The sequence below is a fragment of the Leptonotus elevatus genome, chromosome 3, assembly GCF_054856555.1.
Source record: "Leptonotus elevatus isolate MCC_2025b chromosome 3, RoL_Lele_1.0, whole genome shotgun sequence".
Classification (NCBI taxonomy): Eukaryota; Metazoa; Chordata; class Actinopteri; order Syngnathiformes; family Syngnathidae; genus Leptonotus; species Leptonotus elevatus.
In genome coordinates this window covers 25,258,319-25,277,655 of record NC_141241.1, presented here as the reverse complement: position 1 = coordinate 25,277,655, position 19,337 = coordinate 25,258,319, and the positions used below count along the sequence as shown (strand labels likewise).

General features: G+C 39.2%; 1 protein-coding gene across 1 annotated transcript; it reads left to right on the top strand.

The window, feature by feature from the left end:
• Positions 1–13,838: 13,838 nt before the first annotated feature.
• On the top strand, positions 13,839–18,853 carry LOC147177538 (hatching enzyme 1.2-like). Its single transcript, XM_086070933.1, has 10 exons — positions 13,839–13,913; positions 14,389–14,493; positions 14,595–14,622; positions 14,711–14,758; positions 14,921–15,052; positions 15,644–15,764; positions 16,314–16,492; positions 16,950–17,031; positions 18,098–18,222; positions 18,447–18,853. The coding sequence occupies exons 2-10, from the start codon at positions 14,440–14,442 to the stop codon at positions 18,455–18,457; spliced, it is 780 nt and encodes a 259-aa protein (XP_085927059.1). The 5' UTR covers positions 13,839–13,913; positions 14,389–14,439; the 3' UTR covers positions 18,458–18,853.
• The last annotated feature ends 484 nt before the right edge of the window (positions 18,854–19,337 follow it).

Genomic DNA, 19,337 nt, shown 5'->3' with positions numbered 1-19,337 from the left:
AAGCATGAAAATAAGTGTCTGTAGTGTTTTGTAAACACTGGAGACAAATGTCGGAGTCTGAGAGTCCCATTTTCTTCATCATATATTGAGTAATGTATGTTCTGTGAATAATTTTATATTGGATAAGTTGTAAATTTGTGTGTTTTGTCATTTTAAAAACATTTTCACAAACTTGAATCCAAAAGACAGATTCCGGAGCTATAGACAAGTCTGTTTCCCATTTTGAGATGGGTAAAGACGTTTTATCAGTATATGAAAGTAACTTATATATTTTTGAGAGTTTTTTTGTTGTTGTCGGAGAAAGCTTGGTAATATCTTTAGCTAAAACAGGCGGTTGGAGCGTACCCTGGAGTGTTGGAATTTGTTTCTTTATCATACTTTTAACTTGCAAATAATGTAAAAAGTTTCCGTTTTTTATTTTATATTTTTGGAGCAAGGATGTATATGATATAAACATATTATCTGAGAAGAGATGGTGGAGATGTGTAATTCCTTTCTGCTCCCACACATTCAAATAAAACGATTGGTTGTTAATTTGAAAGTCGGGGTTATGCCATAGGGGAGAAAGCCCGCTGGGCTCCACTTGGGCTTTTGTCATTTCTAGTGCCTTCCACCAGGCAGTCAGGGTGGCGGAAATCATTGGATTTTTAAAGCAGTTATGTCGCTTAATCGATGTTGTAATAAAGAGTAAATCTAGGAGTCTGAGGTTATTACAATCCTTCTGTTCTAGTTCCAGCCAACAGTTAGTATCTCTATTGGGTTGTGCCCATAAAATAATATATTGTAGCTGGTTGGCTATATAATAGTGCATAAAATTTGGTGCCTCTAGACCTCCTTTGGATTTATTTTTCTGAAGAGTAGATAGACTAATCTTTGCTTCTTTTTTTTTTCCAGTAAAATTTTGTAACGGCTGAGTGTTTTGTTTATTCTAAGAGATGTTCATATAACTCATTGCAGCTCAACAGTGCCACAATTTACAGCATCCGAATCAAACAGCACATCTTTCAAAGTGATAATCATCATCCTGTATCTCTGTCTACTTGTGTAGTCATGAAGTAAGTGTCGGATTGAGGAAGTGAAAGGTGGCTTGATCTGCACTAGTGCACCACAGCCACTCTGCTCACTCTGCACACATGATATAATTGGACACAGAGGAGCTAAAAGATCCTCCAAATGCCTTCGGGCATTTCATCATGCAGATTCAGTGCAGCATGTCGTTGTAACTTCACATCACCAACTCAAGGCCTGCTTATAATGTATATGGACTAAGAAAAAAGGGTGAATTATAAGTTTATTTTAAGGGTTTGTAGTATTTTATGTCTGGAGGAATAATTACAGTAAAAAGAAAGAATAATACTAATAAGGACTTGTATTCGGCTGTTCGGCTGTAAACCTGTTAAAGTTTTAATTTCTTATAAACAAATAATTAGGTCTCTGGAGTGTGTTAGATTATTAACATTGTTTTTCTGTTTCAATTTATATTTTAATTGTTTTTTATATTAGTTAGAGATGTGTAATAATAAGACAACAGTTCATTCAGATGTTAGTCAATCTATAGTCTTTGTTCTCTTCCCTGGGGAAGTAAGGTTTCTGATTCAATCTAAATGAGGGGATGTCTGTAAATGCAATCAGAGGTCTGTCCATAAAAGTTCCTGGTGCGAGGGGCCGCCGGGGGCCAAGTGTTTACCCACATCTGGAGTGGACTAAGATAGGAACTGAAGTAAGATAATCAAGTTGAATTTCACTCTGCTGACAGGACAAGATGAAAGGGGGGGAGTAAACTGTTTTTGTATAAGTAAGGGAGAAAGGAAAGAGGGGGCACACTTCTAGACCAGATGCTGTTTGAGCAAGGTTCTTAAGTGTCTTCAGAAATTCTGAAAATAAAGCTGACAAAAAACTTCTCCACGAGACTTCAACTTTGAGTTTTATTTTGAACACGCAGAAATCAAAGAAACGATTTCCAACAATTGGTGAACCCGACGCTGTATTCTTGAAGGAATGGTGACGTTCTAGATGTTTGCGAGCTGCAGCGTTCACGGACGGGTGGAACTTCTAGGTCTAGATAAATAAGTACGGTAAGTGGAGACTTTTATCCACGTAGGGAAGTTCTGTCTATTTGGGACCGCTGCAACTGGTTTTCGTCTTCTAAATTGTCTAAATTTTTACATGAGGTTGTAGTTTGATGTCGTTCTATTAAGAGAGGGACGCGGAGTCCTTGATTTGGGATTTTTCCTACGACATTGAACTGTACACGTACGTGGGGTGGAGCATAGAAAGTGACGTATATGCTGGCCTCAAATGTTTTGCGCAGTTTGATACAGGAAGAAGCAGCGACTTATTAATTTGTTTTGTTTTATTAAGTCCCGCTGTCAAGGATCCGATAGACCATACTTGTTGTTTTTATGAATATTAAGAGATTTGCAGTTTTGTTGGTGAGGACCGCTTTGTGGGTAGTTCATGATGCCTCTACATAAGCGTCCATTTACACGTGATAAGTTATTTTAAAATTGCGCGCCCTGTTGAAATTGAACAGTTTTGGGGGATCAGGTTGATTGCAGCGGGGATTGGATTTGTACCGCTGTATTTGCGATCGAGAGATCACGTGATTTGTTATTTATGTATGTTCACGACATCTGTGATGTGTGTATGTTTTTGTGGGCGCCTGTGTTCTTGTAAAATTGTTTAACGTTGTCGAATAAATTTAACCTATTGAACTATCATACTACAAGTGAGACGTCACTGCATTGATAAATATTAATACGACTTGAGTAGAATATAAACTGAAGTGGTGAATGATTAAAACAAAAATGGAGGGCTATTTTGAACGCAACACCGAACGGTTTGACCTTAACTCTTTGACTGCCAGACGTTTTCTGTGCCAGCCGATTTAAGCATTTTGACTGATCTTTCAAGGTCCACAGAAAATGTTCTGTTTGGACTATGGAAACACACATACTACCAATTGAACTTTCATCTTTCATTAGAAAAAAATAGTTTGTTTCTACCTTATTCCGTTCTTTAGTATTCAACAATAGAAAATGTTTTTATCTTCTTCCGAATGCGCTTGTTTTGGACCAAAATACGGAGAAATCAAGCTTTTAGTGAAACGATATTATTTCATGCACTCTAGTGAATTTTACACTTCTTTTTGTCCATGAATGATGCCACAAACACCTAAATAGTGCTTTACTTCTATAAAACACTACCACCAAGAATGAAAAAGTGTTTTTTGATAGCAAAATACGTTTATTTACATTCAACAGTGTAACAATTTGACAACAATTTGGCAAACTATTTACAAATGTGTGCAACTGTGGTACTATTTACAATTATGTGGATGTTTCAACGACAGTTTTTCTTTTTGTGAAACACTCCCCTGCGTGCAAGGAGACGCAACATGATTTGCACAACAGATTAGTTTCACTGCGATTGCCTCTTCGCGTGCAGAAGCTACACTTTCTTGCAGGCCGTTTTTTCCGGGGAATAGCAAGTATATACTGCAGTGTGTGTTGCCATAAAGTCTAATATCAGGATCATGTTACGGTTACGTTACGGTGGTGTTACGTCTGGCTTCCTCATGTCCTTCAGTTGCTATACCGGGTGGTAAGAGATGTTCTGATCTATCTTATCCACTCCATTCATGGTGGCATCGTAGTCCAGAACCAGTGTCTTCTCCGTGATCAGACTGTACCCGCTCCTCCGATGAATATGCATTGGACTCGGGGTACTCTTCATTGTCCGACCGAATGTCCGCTTGTGCAGCTCCGGCGTTAGCAGCGCTAGCCGGTGAGGCTTTATGACGTGAGAATAAAGGCCGCGTCCAACTGTGGCGTCAACCTCGGGATTCACCATCATCATCATCATCATCAATGTGCATTGGTCGATGCTTTTCGACAACTCTCCATCGCCCGATCGAATCTCCGCTTGTGCAGAAGTACCCGGTCGGTTGTGCTGCGCGTTTTCCGGCGTTAGCAGCGCTAGCCGGTGAGGCTTACTACGTGATCATAACGGTCGCGTCAAGGCTTCCAACTTTGGCGTCAAGCTCGGAGTCATCATCATCGTCGACATCAATGCGCTTTTTAGTATTGATCGATGCTTTCCGTCTTTGAAAAAAATGCTCAAGCGTGAGCTGCTTGCAACCGGTCGTCATTGTTGCATCATCAGCCATTGTCTCCTCAACACTCTAGCTCCGCCTCACGTCTTCTACTGACGCCCACGGTGGGCGGCCCACCCAACCTTGTGCAAAGAGAGTCATCGCTGCCATCTTGGGGCCAAAACGAGTCATTAAACTAACTAGATCTGCTTGATACTTGATACACAGCTGCCCAAGGCTTTCCTCCACCCGTTTCCCAAAAAAAACAAAAAAAAAACATAGTGAACGTCTTTTAACGTCTTCGGCACCCCTCCGTAGGTTTTTACTAAACGTTTTATAACGTTTATGGCGGTCAAAGAGTTAACTTGCAAATAATGTAAAAAATTTCCGTTTTTTATTTTGTATTTTTGGAGCCAGGATGTATATGATATAAACATATTATCTGAGAAGAAATGGTGGAGATGTGTAATTCCTTTCTGCTCCCACACACTCAAATAAAACAATTGGTTGTTAATTTGAAAGTCGGGGTTATGCCATAGGGGAGAAAGCCCACAGGGCTCCACTTGGGCTTTTGTAATTTCTAGTGCCTTCCACCAGGCAGTCAGGGTGGCGGAAATCATTGGATTTTTAAAACAGTTATGTCGCTTAATCGATGTTGTAATAAAGAGTAAATCTAGGAGTCTGAGGTTATTACAATCTTTCTGTTCTAGTTCCAGCCAACAGTTAGTATCTCTGTTGGGTTGTGCCCATAAAATAATATATTGTAGCTGGTTGGCTATATAGTAGTGCATACAATTTGGTGCCTCTAGACCTCCTTGGGATTTATTTGGAGTAGATAGACTAATATTTGCTTTTTTTTTAATCCAGTAAAATTTTGTAACGGCTGAGTCCAACAACTGGAACCAGTTAGCCGTAGGTTTAAATGGAATCATTGAGGAAAAATAGTTTATTTTGGGTAAAACTTTCATTTTAATAGTGGCTATTCGTCCTATTAGAGAAATAGGAAGATTATTCCAGCGCTCCAAGTCACTATAAATGCTATCCAGAAGTGGAGTAAAGTTTAAATGAATTAAATCAGTTAATTTAGGTAAGATTTTTATGCCTAAGTATTTTAAATTACCTAAAGGAAATGAGTAGTGTGGGTCCTGGCTTGCAGGGTTCCATGAATTTTCTGTAATAGGTAAAAGTGTTGATTTTGTCCAGTTAATAGAATAATCTGACAACTGTGAGAATTTAGTTATTAAGTTAAATACTTCCCCTAACGAAATAGCAGGCTTTTCTAAATAAAGTAAAATATCTTCGGCATATAGATTAATTTTATGTTCTGTTAACCCAGAGTGAATTCCTTGAATCCTTCTTTCCTGGCGTATGGCTAATGCAAGCGGTTCAATAAATATTGCAAATAATAAAGGCGACAGTGGGCATCCCTGTCTTGTGCCTCTCTGTAGAGTAAAACTCTGAGATATAATCCCATTAGTAGTAACAGTAGCTTTAGGAGAATCATATAATACTGACACCCAGTGAATAAATGACTTCCCAAAGCCAAATTTATTTAAAACAGCAAAGAGGAAGGACCAGTTAACTTTGTCAAAAGCTTTTTCTGCATCCAATGATATAATAACTGCCTTTTTATCATACCGCTGTGACATGCTAATAAGGTTAAAGAGCCTTCTAATATTATTAGTAGAGTGACGCTCTTTAATAAAGCCTGTTTGGTCGCTATGAATGAATGTCGGGATTACTGTTTCTAATCTAGATGTAAAAGCCTTAGTGATAATTTTAATATCAGTGTTAATTAGTGAAATCGGACAGTAACTTGATGGAAGGGTGGGGTCTTTTTCTGGCTTTAATAAAAGTTTAATTGCTGCTGTATTCATGTGTGGGCGTATGTGACCATTAGTTTTAATTTCTGTTACTACTCTTAAGAATAGTGGAGCAAGCATTGACCAGAAGTGCTTTAAAAATATAGCCGGATAACCATCCGGGACAGGTGCTTTGCCATTTGGCATACTATCTAGACTATTGTACAACTCGTTTAGAGTAAGTGGTGCATCTAACATATCTTTATATTCAGTAGTTAACTGAGGTATATTTAAGCTACTGAGGAATGCCTCAATATGCTCTGGGTTAGGCTTGTTAGTTTCTGAGTAGAGGTTGTGATAATAATTATAAAAAATTTGATTAATTTCTTCTGGTGATTGTGTACATTCACCAGTTGTCCCTTTAATAGCCGTTATAAGCGATTTTTCCCGATTACGTTGAAGTTGGTTTGCAAGAAATTTACCTGATTTGTTATTATATTTAAAGTTGTTGTATCTCAATTGTTTTGGATTTAGTGTATTTTAGCATCCTGAAGATGATTCCAGCATGTATTTCATTGTACGCAAGCTATTTAGAAAATGTTTACAGTTTCACCTGAAGTTTACAATAAGGAGGCTGAAAACGCGTTTTAAACTATAAAAAGTGAATCTTGACTCTCACACCTAAACCAAACTTTTATTTAGTATATATATATACTAAATAAAAGTTTAAATATATATTTTTATGTAGGTAATTTAATTAATTACACATTTATTTAATTATTGGTTTATTTAATTCCATATTTAAATAATAAATGACACATAAAAAAATTTCATGACACATTTTTTAAATTATTTAATGATTTATTCATTTATTTAATTTTGGCACTTTTGGTCTTCCATAGTTTTGGTCCTCCATATAACTGCAGCCTCTGTGTTATGCTCATGCACGGTGACTGTGCTAGTATGTCCATATATTTGGTACTGCTAACAACATTCAATAACATTTTCTCGACACGCTGAATGGAAAATTAAGCTGCCAGAAAATTTTACTGCTGGCAAAATCAGAACATAAAAGCAATGCCAGGTGCACTTATGGGGATTGCACAAAACATAATTATAAAACATTGAATACGCTCACGTCATTCTTTTATGCTTCAGTTTGAAGGTGGATGTCAAACAGCTGTGACCTGCTTGACTGGAAATATTACAGGATCTTCAGATGAAAAGCGTATGTTCCAAATCTTAAAACCAGGTCAATTACAGGTGGCAGTGACTCGGTCCATAAACATTACAGGGTAAAGTTTATGGTCACTGTGGGATTGAGTGAGTTGCTTGAGATGGTGTTAACCGACCAGAGGTGGGCGCGCCACTAAATTTTGAGCGTCCGTCATTTGGCAATCGTCAACAGTCGGGACACACTTCCGTCATCGTCAATCCGTCATTCGTTGATTGCTCAGCAAAATGAGCAAACATCAATGTTTCCGTCATTCGTCAATCCCTCAGCAAAATGGGACGTCCGTCATTGACGGATTGCCGAATGTATTAACGGATGGACAATTACATTGACGGGCCGTCAATGCTTAGTTCGTTAATCTTTCGAAGTTTCCCGTCAATCGTCAACAAATTGTCTGTCATTGACAGATTGAGGGACCTTCCGGCTTCCATCAATATAGACGGGAAACCGACCTCTGTAACCAACATTGAAATTTGGTTCCAAAAACACACAGAGGCACCTTAAGCAATGCATCAAGTTTGGTCCATATTGAAGTGTTTGTGAAGGGTCCGTTCTACCGCCAGTTCATATCTTATTCACATATTTATTTTAAACCTGTCCTGTTTAGGTGCTAGGTCATGCAGATTAGGGAGGGGATTTGATTACCTTTTAATGTCTGAAAAACTGTTTTTGTGTGCAAAAAAAGGGTGCTTGATATACTCTGGTACATGCAGTTGCACCAAATGAGGTTTGAGAGGGGACAGACAGAAAGAACAGAGAGCACATGGCGAAACACATACAGTTGCACACAAAAGACAGCACAATAGCACTATACTGTAATTTAGGACGGAAGACTGTAGAACAGGACAGCATGGGACATGACAGGGCAAGGCAGGTATAGTCAACCAGTCAGTGCTACTAGTGTGTGGTGGTTATGGGTATGCAGAACCACTACACCTATAGAAACTGAGCGCAAGAAATAAAGAGACCAGGTGTTACGAAAGTAAGAAGTGGCCCCACACCAATTAACTCAAACCCAGAGGCTTGAATCAACACCGTCATGCATGCTAGTCATCAGAGGTGCCCTGAAGTTGCCATGCAGGCACAATGAGGACAGGTGGACTCCGTCCTCACCCATCCAAGAAGGCGGACAGGGCAGGGCAGGGCAGAATCGGGGTAGAGATCCAGATAGGGCTACTGGTCTATGAATCAACACAGTCACAGATGTATGTTCTTCAGCAGTGGTGTCCTGGAGTTTCTGTGCAGGCAAAATGAGGACAGGCAGACTCGGACCTGTCAATCACTCATGATGCACTCATGCGCATACGCTGTTTCAGATTACAAAATGCAGCTTCCTTCAGAGCAGTTTAGACAACTACTACTCTCACAGATGCTAAATTTTAAACCAAAATAAACCCAGCCCACACTGAGATATACTAAAGACAGTGCACTCAAAGAAAGAGAACATTAGATGTAACTAGGCGTGCAATTTCTGGAGAAATTGCGTGCGAATGCTGAAAGCTGCATGCGAATATTTGAGTGCATGTGGAATGCTTTATTATAACAATAATGTCAGCTGTCATTGAATAAAATGGATGTTAAATAATTGGACAATGATTATTATATGAAGTTGTATTGTAATGTGCTCCGAGTGGGATTTGAACCTTTCCACCCCTTTTTTTTTAATTATGGGCCTGCTAAGCGGAGCAAGCAGCAGCGAAGCTGCTGCTTGCGGAGCAAGCAGGCACATATTACTATCCTAGAAAAGGGGTTTATTATTTTTCAACTTATTATATCATCTTCCACGGGTTTTTCCGCAAGAATGCGGCCTGTACCGTACATCGCACCGGGACAAATGAGGTATCAAACGATGCGGCTCGATCTGACTCGCTGCGGCATTATTTTTATAAGAATTCCCAGTTACCATGGCGATGCTATTCCCAAAAAACTCCCAAATAAAAGTCCCATAGGAATGAATGGGAATCCGAAAGAGATCAACTCCAATTCAAGCACCTTTTTCCAAGACACGCTGCGCGCGCATACGTTAACCGATTGATATGAATTTTAGCTCATTTTGTTGGAATTTTTCCCATCTTTAGCTCAGTGTCAAAAAAAAAATTAAGGAATGAAAGCTCTTCCCCCTGTGCGGGTTCAAAGACAGTGAGTGTAATCGCCACTCTGATACCCAATTAAGCTTTCAGTGACGGGAACCAAAAAATCTATTTCCAAAAGTTTCACTTCAACTCGTCACCATGGCCACAATCTTTGCTCACTAGACCTCAAATTCGCACATTTTGTAGCCACAAGCCTCTGCTTTCTGAAAAACTAAGTTTTATTTGGCTAAGGTGTCATTTAGTACAAATGTGTGTGCGTGAATGTGCATATTTCTTAAAGGGACAGTAAGATACTTTATTTGATCTTGATTATGGTTAACTTTTACATTTCTTGAGCGATTTCAATGGTTTAAATTTTAAACTTTTCAGCTCATTGAAATGTTGGTTAAAATCAAATGTGTCTGCGTGAATGTGCATGTTTCTTAAAGGGGCAGTAACATACTGTTGATTATGGTTAACTTTTACATTTCTTGAGCGATTTCAATGGTTGAAATTTTAAACTGTTCAGCTCATTGAAATGTTAGTTAAAATCAAATGTGTGTGCGTGAATGTGCATGTTTCTTAAAGGGGCAGTAATACTTTTAGTAGATTATAACTTCCACATTTCTTGAGCGATTTCAACGGTTGAAATTTTAAACTGTTCAGCTCATTGAAAAGAGTTGCAAGAGTTAGCAGGCCCATTCAAAATTTCCGCGGGAATTTTTCTAGTTTTATTTTTAACTCTCCAAAGTCAGTTGAGGGCTGAGAGATGCAATCATAATAAGCTATATTGTATTTAAAATATGCAACTTTTAAAATTGTCTCATTAAATGCATACCTTTCAAAACGTGTTGACAACGCCACCGTGTAGTGTAACCTGTTTGTATCCCCTTATTCTTACATGTATCAGATTCACACAGTAACAATTGCATTTGTGAACCCATTTTACCGATGCAGATAAAACTATAATTCTAATTTTGAGGAAACTTTGATGTAAGAAGAAAAATATTTTCTTTATGTTTGAATTGAAGTTTTGTCCACAAATAACAAAAATATACTGTAATTAGGTATAGTACTGTCGAACATCTGTTAACACGGACTTCAGGTAACTACCTTTTGAAGCTCATCGGGAGAATGCCAAGAATGTGCAAAAAAGTAATCAGTGAAAAGGGTGGCTATTTATTTATGTACTTATTTAATTATTTTCAACTTTTTTTTGTTAGGTACATAACTCCAAATGTGTTTGTTAGTTGTCATAGTTGTCATCATAGTTTTGATGCCTTCAGTGAGAATCTACAATGTACAGTCATGAAAATAAAGCAAATGTATTGAATGAGAAGGTGTGTCAAAACTTTTGGCCTGTACTGTACGTATAGTTCATACAGTAGTCTGGTCGCTAAATGGGAGTGATAAGATGGCCGCCGTCCAGCTTCCGCCCTGTGGCTAACGTCTTTGATTGGCAATGGAAAGAAAGCATTTTGGTTGGCTAATGAAAATGGACGAGGAGGCAGTGGAACGAAATGAAAAGAAGGCAGTTTGATGGGCTAATGACAATGCAACGAAATTGAACCACACCACACAGGACACGGTCGAACGCCTTCTCCAAATCCTCAAAAAAAATGTAGACTGGTTGGGCAAACTCCCATGCACCCTCGAGGACCCTGCCGAGGGTGTAGAGCTGGTCCACTCTTCCACGACCGGGACGAAAACCACCCTGCTCCTCCTGAATCCGAGATTCGACGTCCCGACGGACCCTCCTCTCCAGTACCCCTGAATAGAGTTTGATCCCTCTATAGTTGGAACACACCCTCCGGTCCCCCTTCTTAAAAAGTGGGAACACCACCATGATCTGCCAATACAGAGGCACTGTCCCCGATGTCCACGTGATGTTGTAGAGGCGTGTCAACCCCGACAGCCCCACAACATCAAGAGCCTTTAGGATCTACGGGCGGATCTCATCCTCCGCCGGGGGCTTGCCAACGAGGATTTTTCCAACCACCTAAGTGACTTTGACGTTTCTAGCTGACCCTCACAATACGTTTAGGTCTGCCAGGTCTGATCGGCATCTTTCCTCACCATCGGAGCCGACACCACCAGGTGGTGATCAGTTGACAGCTCCTCCCCTCTCTTCACCCGAGTGTCCAAATCCAATGACACGACTACAAAGTCGATCATCGAACTGCGGCCTAGGGTGTCCTGGTGCCAAGTGCACATATGGACACCCCTATGTGTGAACATGGTGTTTGTTAAGGACAATCTGTGACGAGAAGAAAGAAGTCCAATAACAGAACACCACTCTAGTTCAGATTGGGGGGGCTGTTCCTCCCAATCACGCCCCTCCAGGTCTCACTGTCATTACCCATGTGAACGTTGAAGTCCTCCAGCAGAACGAGGGAGTCCACAGAGAGTGCGCTCTCTAGCACACCTTCCAAGGACTCCAAAAAGGGGGGGGGGGGGGTACTCCGAACTGCTGTTTGGTGCATATGCACAAACAACAGTCAGGATCCGTCCCCCCACCTGAAAGCGGAGGGAGGCTACCCTCTGATCTACCGGGTGAACCCCAATGTACAGGCAGGCGTCAAGCCGGGGGGCAATAAGTATGCCCACACCTGCTCTGCGCCTCTCACCGTGGGCAACTCCAGAGTGGAAGAGAGTCCAACCTCTCTCTCGGAGGATTGGTACCAGAGCCCAAGCCGTGTGTAGAGGAGAGTCCGACTATATCTAGTCGAAATTTCTCTGCCTCACACACCAGCTCGGGCTCCATCCCCACCAGAGAGGTGACATTCCATGTCCAAAGAGCTTGCTTCTGTAGCCGGAGATCGGACCACCAAAGTTCCCGCCTTTGGCCGCCACACAGCTCGCTACGCACCCGACTCCTTTGGCCCCTCCTACAGGTGATGATCCATTAGGAAGGGGGACCCACGTTGCCTTTTCGGGCTTTGCCCAGCCGGGCCCCATGGGTGAAGGCCCGGCCACCAGATGCTCGCCTTCAAGCCCCGCCCCCAGGCCTGGCTCCAGAAGGGGCCCCCGGTGTTTTTACTCATTATAAGGGGTCTGTTTGAGCTATGCTTTGTCTGGTCCCTCACATAGGACCTGTTTGCCATGGGTGACCCTGCCAGGGGCATACAGACAACATAGCTCCTAGGATCATTAGGACACGCAAACCCCTCCACTACAATAAGGTGATGACTCACAGAGGATGTTAAATAATTAAACAATGATTATTTTTCGAAATTGCACTTTGACTAAAGTCTGGTCCAACCAGGATTTGAAACACATTGTGTCTCCGTATCTATGTATATATGACTTGGTGTCTATGTCTGCGTCTGTCTCTGTGGCTGACTGGAAAATGGCCATATTTGAAAATTGACAAAAAAATCTGTGGAACACTCAAACCATGTGTTCAGTTCAGTAATGGTGGCCACTCTCCTCTCACCGAATGTTAGTGCACAGTGCGCATTCGTCAGGTGAATGAAAAACATTGGGAGATGAAATACACTGCTATTATTTTTACTACTAAAAGTGAATTTATATTTATATTTGCAACATAAATACAATACACAAGAAATACTACCTCAATTTTCCATTTCTTTGCCTGTGCAATGCTGATAAGCAACAAGCATAATCAGAAAAAAGGAATGCACAAAACAATATGTGGCCACACTGCATTCCTGTTAAAAGAACTGCACGTTCTGAAACGCTGTCTCAGGAAGTTGAGTTCACATTGCAATTATAAGTCAACACTTTAACTGACAGCTTCTAAAGCTTCCCACACTGACTCATGAATCCATCTATCATTCTTTTATTTTATTGTCAATTGTTATTATTTAAAAAAATTCAATACAAAAAAATGAAAACGATGCATGATTTTATAATATTCAAATTTTAGGCTGAGATTAAAATGGGGGGGGGGGGGGGGTAATAATTGAATTTTATTCTTATATTTAATTCCTTGTGTTTTTGTGACCTGCAATTTTGTCAAAGTGCAAACATTGATAAAGCTGCATTAACTTGTTAGCTGCCACAGTCAGTCAGGATAATAACCACACTTCATCAAATTATCCATCAGACATCATATCAAGGATAAATGTGTTTAAAACATTATTGTATTTAGCTTCACGGCACGCTATGTCTGATACCGAAGACATGCTTTCACCACTGTTGGTCTGTCCGTTCCGAAATTGCAGAGATTCACCAGACTCACCCAAAGGCTCCTGTTGACACTTCTGCTTATTCCTTATTCTGTAATTTTGTAAATATAAGATACAACTGACAGAAATGAACACAGTACCGTTGTTTTGTTTTGTTTTTGGTCAGATTAGGCACATACACACTATGATAATGTTTAAACTAAACTACAAAAACAAGCATTCACCATTTCAATTTGTTTTATGTCTGATGGTAATTTAGCTTCAGGCAAGTTAGTAAAAATCAAAACTATAAAATTATTATTTTTTTTAAATCATCCTTGATTTCCTTGTTTATTAATAGACTTAGTTGTGCTTACAAATTATGCTGGATATTATGCAAAAATAATACCTGGAAAATCTCTTTAAGGTACATTTGTTGAATTCAAATAGTTAATCTGATATTGATGTGCACTAATGAATGAGGTATTCAGAATTCAGAACTCAGACACACCCTTCATGAAAGCAATATAAAGATGAAGAGCTGAACAACGGCATTGAAGAATCCAGGCCCTGAGACAACAGGTACGCCAAGTTTACTGTAGTACATTCAAGATACGGCCGAAATGAGTTTCCTCCGCAGGGTAGCCGGGCTCTCCCTTAGAGATAGGGTGAGAAGTTCGGTCATCCGGGAGGGACTCAGCGTCGAGCCGCTACTCCTTCACGTTGAGAGGAACCAGTTGAGGTGGCTCGGGCATCTGGTTCGGATGCCTCCTGGGCGCCTCTTTTGGGAGGTGTTCCGGGCATGTCCTACCGGCGGGAGGCCCCGGGGACGACCCAGGACACGCTGGAGAGACTACGTCTCACGGCTGGCTTGGGATCGCGTTGGGATCCCGTCGGAGGAGCTGGCTGAAGTGGCTGGGGAGAGGGAAGTCTGGGCTTCCCTGCTAAAGCTGCTGCCCCCGCAACCCGACCCCGGATAAGCGGAATTGAAGACGGAACGGAACGGAACATTCAATATACGTATTATAAACAACTTACGTTTGCTTTATTCTCCCAGATTTGAAGATTAACAACAGACTACAATCAAACAGCAATCATCACTCCAATCATGACTCCAGCATTTCTCTTTATACTCCAATTGTTACTGATGGGTCTTCCTCCAGTAAGACTACATAGACTAGATAAATATGTGTTAATTCAATTACTTTTTATTTATTTTGTCTTATTAAAAATGTGTAATATAATGATTATTTTGTGTTTCAGACAGTATCTGTGAGTGGCGATGACATAGGCAAGTGAAATCATTCACAAAACAATTTTATAGCATTCCAAATAATTTTTGTGATATTCTTTAACTGTTGGATCTTTCCCTCACACAGAAAACCTGGACATCACTGGAATAATTGAGAAGGCAAATGCTAACACAAGTAAGAGAACACATTTCTAAACAAGTAAACAATAAACAAAGCAATTGTTTGATAGATTTCAGGATTTTCCGTGACGTGTTTTAAAAGTGGAAAAATGCGGACTAATTAAACTACCAATCTTGATTGCTTAATAGAAAAATGCTTCTGCTTGTTCTTTGACAGCTAAAAATCTGGTACATGGTGACATTGCAATTAATCTGCTCAGGAATGCAGACCCCTGCACAGCCATAGGATGTAAATGGCCTAAAACAGGGGATTATGTCTATGTGCCCATCGTTATCTCCAGTGTATTCAGTAAGTCTGTTGTTATTGTACTACATGTATTATGAGACGAAAGAGCTGAATATTGTCTTCAATCAGACATTTTGAGGCATGATAATGAATTAATTGCCAATCCCTGCTCTAAATCAAACCACGACACATCTCGATACACTTTGTTATGTTATAATTGCAACAGCAGAAATACAGGTATCTAAATCATTAACAGATGAACCATTTGAACCCTGCCCATCACAGAGAGCAAGTGACATGGAGCTAGGAATACCATCTCTTGATTTCCCAAGTTAAAATATTTACGTTGTACCAACATATGAATAACTAATATAAATATATATAATATTGCAATTTGATACTCACCACATGCAAATCTCCAAGCAAACTGGTTGTTGGTAAACATCTGGAATCATCAGAATTTCCATTTATCAGAAGGTGGCTTTTGCAAGAAAAAGTTTGCACACCCCCGGTTTAAATAAAGGACCTAACCAGTTATTTTTATATTAAATCATCTAGACATCTCTGTGAATTTTGATTCTGCAACTTAAAAAATAAACCTTGTTATTATTTGTTATGTTTTATTTTGTTCTTGTTCAACATTTGACTCCACAGGCTCGCAAGAGCGCTCCATCATCATGCAAGGCTTGACCAGTTTCCACGAAAAAACCTGCATTCGCTTTATGCCGAAGCGCTGGTGGCAAAGAGATTACCTGCACTTCGTCTCTGGAGAAGGGTAGAGATATGCACACAGTACATTAACTGTAGATGCTATGTGTTGGTGGCCTTTTTAAATGTGATTGGACTCTAAAGCCCCTCTGTGCGTCGTTACCTTACAGTGGTGGAGGGGTTTGTGTGTCCCAACGATCTGAGGCTAGGAGCTAAGTTCTCTGCGACTTTATGCCCCTGGCAGGGTCACCAATGGCAAACAGGTCCTTGGTGAGGGACCAGACAAAGCATGGCTCACAGACCCTTTATGATGAAAAAGATTATTGGATCACGTTTTTTTAACTCCCTTAAACCCTTACATGAGATGTGTAAGAAAGGTTCCAAGACTACTGTTGTAAAAGATATACTTAAAATCTAGTCTTCCTCTTTGAAGTAATCCACCTGGGGTCAAACACACTTTCATAGCCTTTCACTGAACGAAGCAACCAGCCGGATCTCTTAGTGGATGCACGGGTTGACCATCTGGACCACAGAGAGGGCAACTTGGATAGGGGAAAACTCTACTGTAGTTTGGGTTTGAAACATATCTTTGATGACACATCTCCTATTTGCTCAGGTGTTGGTCGTCCCTTGGTCGCAGGCCGTATGGACAGCAAATCTCCTTGAAGAGAAATAGCTGTGTGTTCTTTCGCACTGTGCAGCACGAGGTTCTTCATGCTCTTGGATTCCACCATGAGCAAGTTCGGTCTGACAGAGATGATCACGTCACCATTAACTTTGAGAACATCATTTCAAGTGAGCCTTCCTGATATAACCTCAAAGAGGCCGTGTTTAACCACATTAAAGTACATCAAAGACAAAGTTTGCATTCAGAGCTAAACACTTCACTGCATTCAGTGTTTAATGATGCAACTAAAGTGTCGGCATACACTTTTGCACTCCCACAAAAACACTTAATAAGTGAGTGTTTTATTGTTGTTGTTTTATCTAGTTGAATTATCAATTTAGCATGATTATGTTGAGATGTGTTAATGTTGGTGAGTGTATATAAGGTATTGTATAATACCAACTTTAAGGATGTAGTATTATAGAAAATGTTTTTTTTTTTGAGAGCGAGAGAGAGAGAGAGAGAGAGAGAGAGAGAGAGAGAGAGAGAGAGAGAGAGAGAGAGAGAGAGAGAGAGAGAGAGAGAGGATTGTACTAGACAGCATCACCATTTCAATATTTTATTCCTGTCTCCTTTTGTGTGTAGATCGTGTAAACAACTTTGTGAAGGTGGAGACGAATAACTTGGGTACTCCCTACGACTTTAACTCGACCATGCACTACGCCAAGTAAGTGTTTGGCAAATCTAAAATGAAATACTTTATCCATCTACAAAACGTATCAGAAATTCTGGCATAATTCTTCTTTCTGTAGAAACCCTTCAAATTTTAAACAATTACTGAGGAGTTATCATGCCACGCTCAAGATTGCATTAAAATGTTCAAGACCCAAATAATAACACACAAAGTTATGTTGACAGTTTTCTGGGATATAAAAGGAACAATAGAACAATAAATCTGGATTTCCTAATCTAGACCGCCCCTGTATAGATTTGACACCACGCCTCATGATAGATCAGGCATGAAAATAGAGTCCGTGGTCTTTATTTCTTTAAATAAAATTGCAAGGTGAAGCAATGAATCTACCCCAATGACAAATAGAAGTTATAATTAGCTTTATGTATAATTAGTAATTAATTAAATTAGAGAGAGTCCTTATAACATAAGGTGTACAAGTGTCTAAACATTTTTTTTAACAAGAACAAATATTCAGCAAAGGCGTGTTTCTGTGTTAATTTGTGGAATGATTTTGGAACTGACCTGAAAAGATGTCAGTCACTTGCTGAATTTAAACAATTGTTTAAAAGCAAAGTTAAAAAAAAAAACTTAAATCAGACATGAGCTGTTAAAATTGTATATATGCTGTCATTTCTTTGGATGTGTCGGTATGAGTCTAATGAAAATGGTATATGTGAGTAAGGGGATATGATTTATAAATGTATTATGATATATGCCTATGAATTTCATGTACATGTGTCGCTGGCAAATGTGCACTTGTATATATGACTAGATTTATACATTTCCTTTTGTTGAAATACATTAACCTTATAATTTTATCAACATAAAACAAATAAGTGGTTGACTAGATACGTTTTTAACTTCCTCCTACCCCTTTTGAACATATCAACTCTTTTCTCTCTTCCTAGTCTTGTTTTTCTTTTTTTACTTCAACTTATATTTTAAACTTGTAATGTGTTTTCTTTATGTTTATATGTTCAGTAATTCCATAAACCAAACTGCTTTTCATTCATATATATATCCAAAGCTGTTTATTTTGATATTATCTTTCATGCAGATTTTCCTTCTCCAAAAACGGACTACCAACCATTGTTGCCAAAAGTGATCCTGACCTTACATTTGGTCTTTCAAGAGAGATGAGCAGCAATGACATTGCACGTGTCAATGCGCTATATGGATGTGGTAGGTTTGAAAACCACAGTTTTCTTAAGTGTGATAAGTTGGTCAATAACCTTGCAGATAACGTAACTTCTCATCTAATTGCTTGTAATCTATCTAATCAAACTGAAATGTGTAGTAATCTGTGTTTCATATTGTGTGCATTGAAAACGTGATATAGTAGTTTACATTAACAAGGATGTCGTCATTTGGCAATTCAATCATACATTCACACTTTTTTTTCCCAGGTAAAAAATAGAGGGATTGCCCATCAGATTCTCCCAAGTCTTTTTTTTCTCATCATTATTACACAAGATGACATCATCTGCCATGGAAATGAACTGAAGAAGGGAAATCCACGCTGTGTTCGCTGAAGTCGCGTTCCACTTTCTGATTAGCTTTATTATGCCGTTTGCTCTTTTCCTTTTTGTACACTGGCATAATACTGTATTTGCCAGGTAAAGGAGAGATGTGCCCGTAGGCTACATTCCTAAAATTATATTTGTATTTACTCAAACACTAAAAAACTAAGAAACTCTTTTAACGAGTGTATTTGTAACCAGGGTAGATAGATACAAGATACAGTTTTACTTAAAGCAACAGAAAGCTTAAAATGAACACTGGTGCCTCACTAGAGCAATTTAAAATGGCATCTTTTCTTTTGAAATGTTTTGATGTCCTTAGGCATATTTGTCCAACATTACAATAATTACATTTGAGTGATGTACAGTACATGGTGAATGGGGATGTTCGGAGAATAAAAGAAAATTGATGAGATGTGTTGTGTATTTTTATCAATGGTGCGTATTCCCTTCTCTAATCAAGCTGTGAAATTATGTTCAAGCAACAGCCTGGGTTTTGAACTCAATGTCATGTTCATTGTAATAATTACTATAGGGCTGTGCAATTATTTTATGCCACAATTAAAAAATCGACATAATCATAAAAAATAAAAAAAGATTAATACTAATTTTGAGTTACTTGAATTGATATATTTGCACTTTTTTTTTTTATGACTTATAAATCTTGTTTGGTCCAAAAGGAACTTGCATAATTATAGTGTTTAAAATAAATGTATTTGTCTTAATATTTTTTACATGTTTAAACATTTTCTTGTTTTTTACCCAAAAAAACAAATG

Bases quoted from the DNA above. Each gene is read 5' to 3' on its own strand.
- LOC147177538 (XM_086070933.1), top strand. From the start codon at position 14,440: ATGACTCCAGCATTTCTCTTTATACTCCAATTGTTACTGATGGGTCTT. The intron at 14,494-14,594 runs GTAAGACTACAT...TTTGTGTTTCAG, and splicing joins TACTGATGGGTCTTCCTCCA to ACAGTATCTGTGAGTGGCGA. The intron at 15,765-16,313 runs GTAGAGATATGC...CTATTTGCTCAG, and splicing joins CACTTCGTCTCTGGAGAAGG to GTGTTGGTCGTCCCTTGGTC.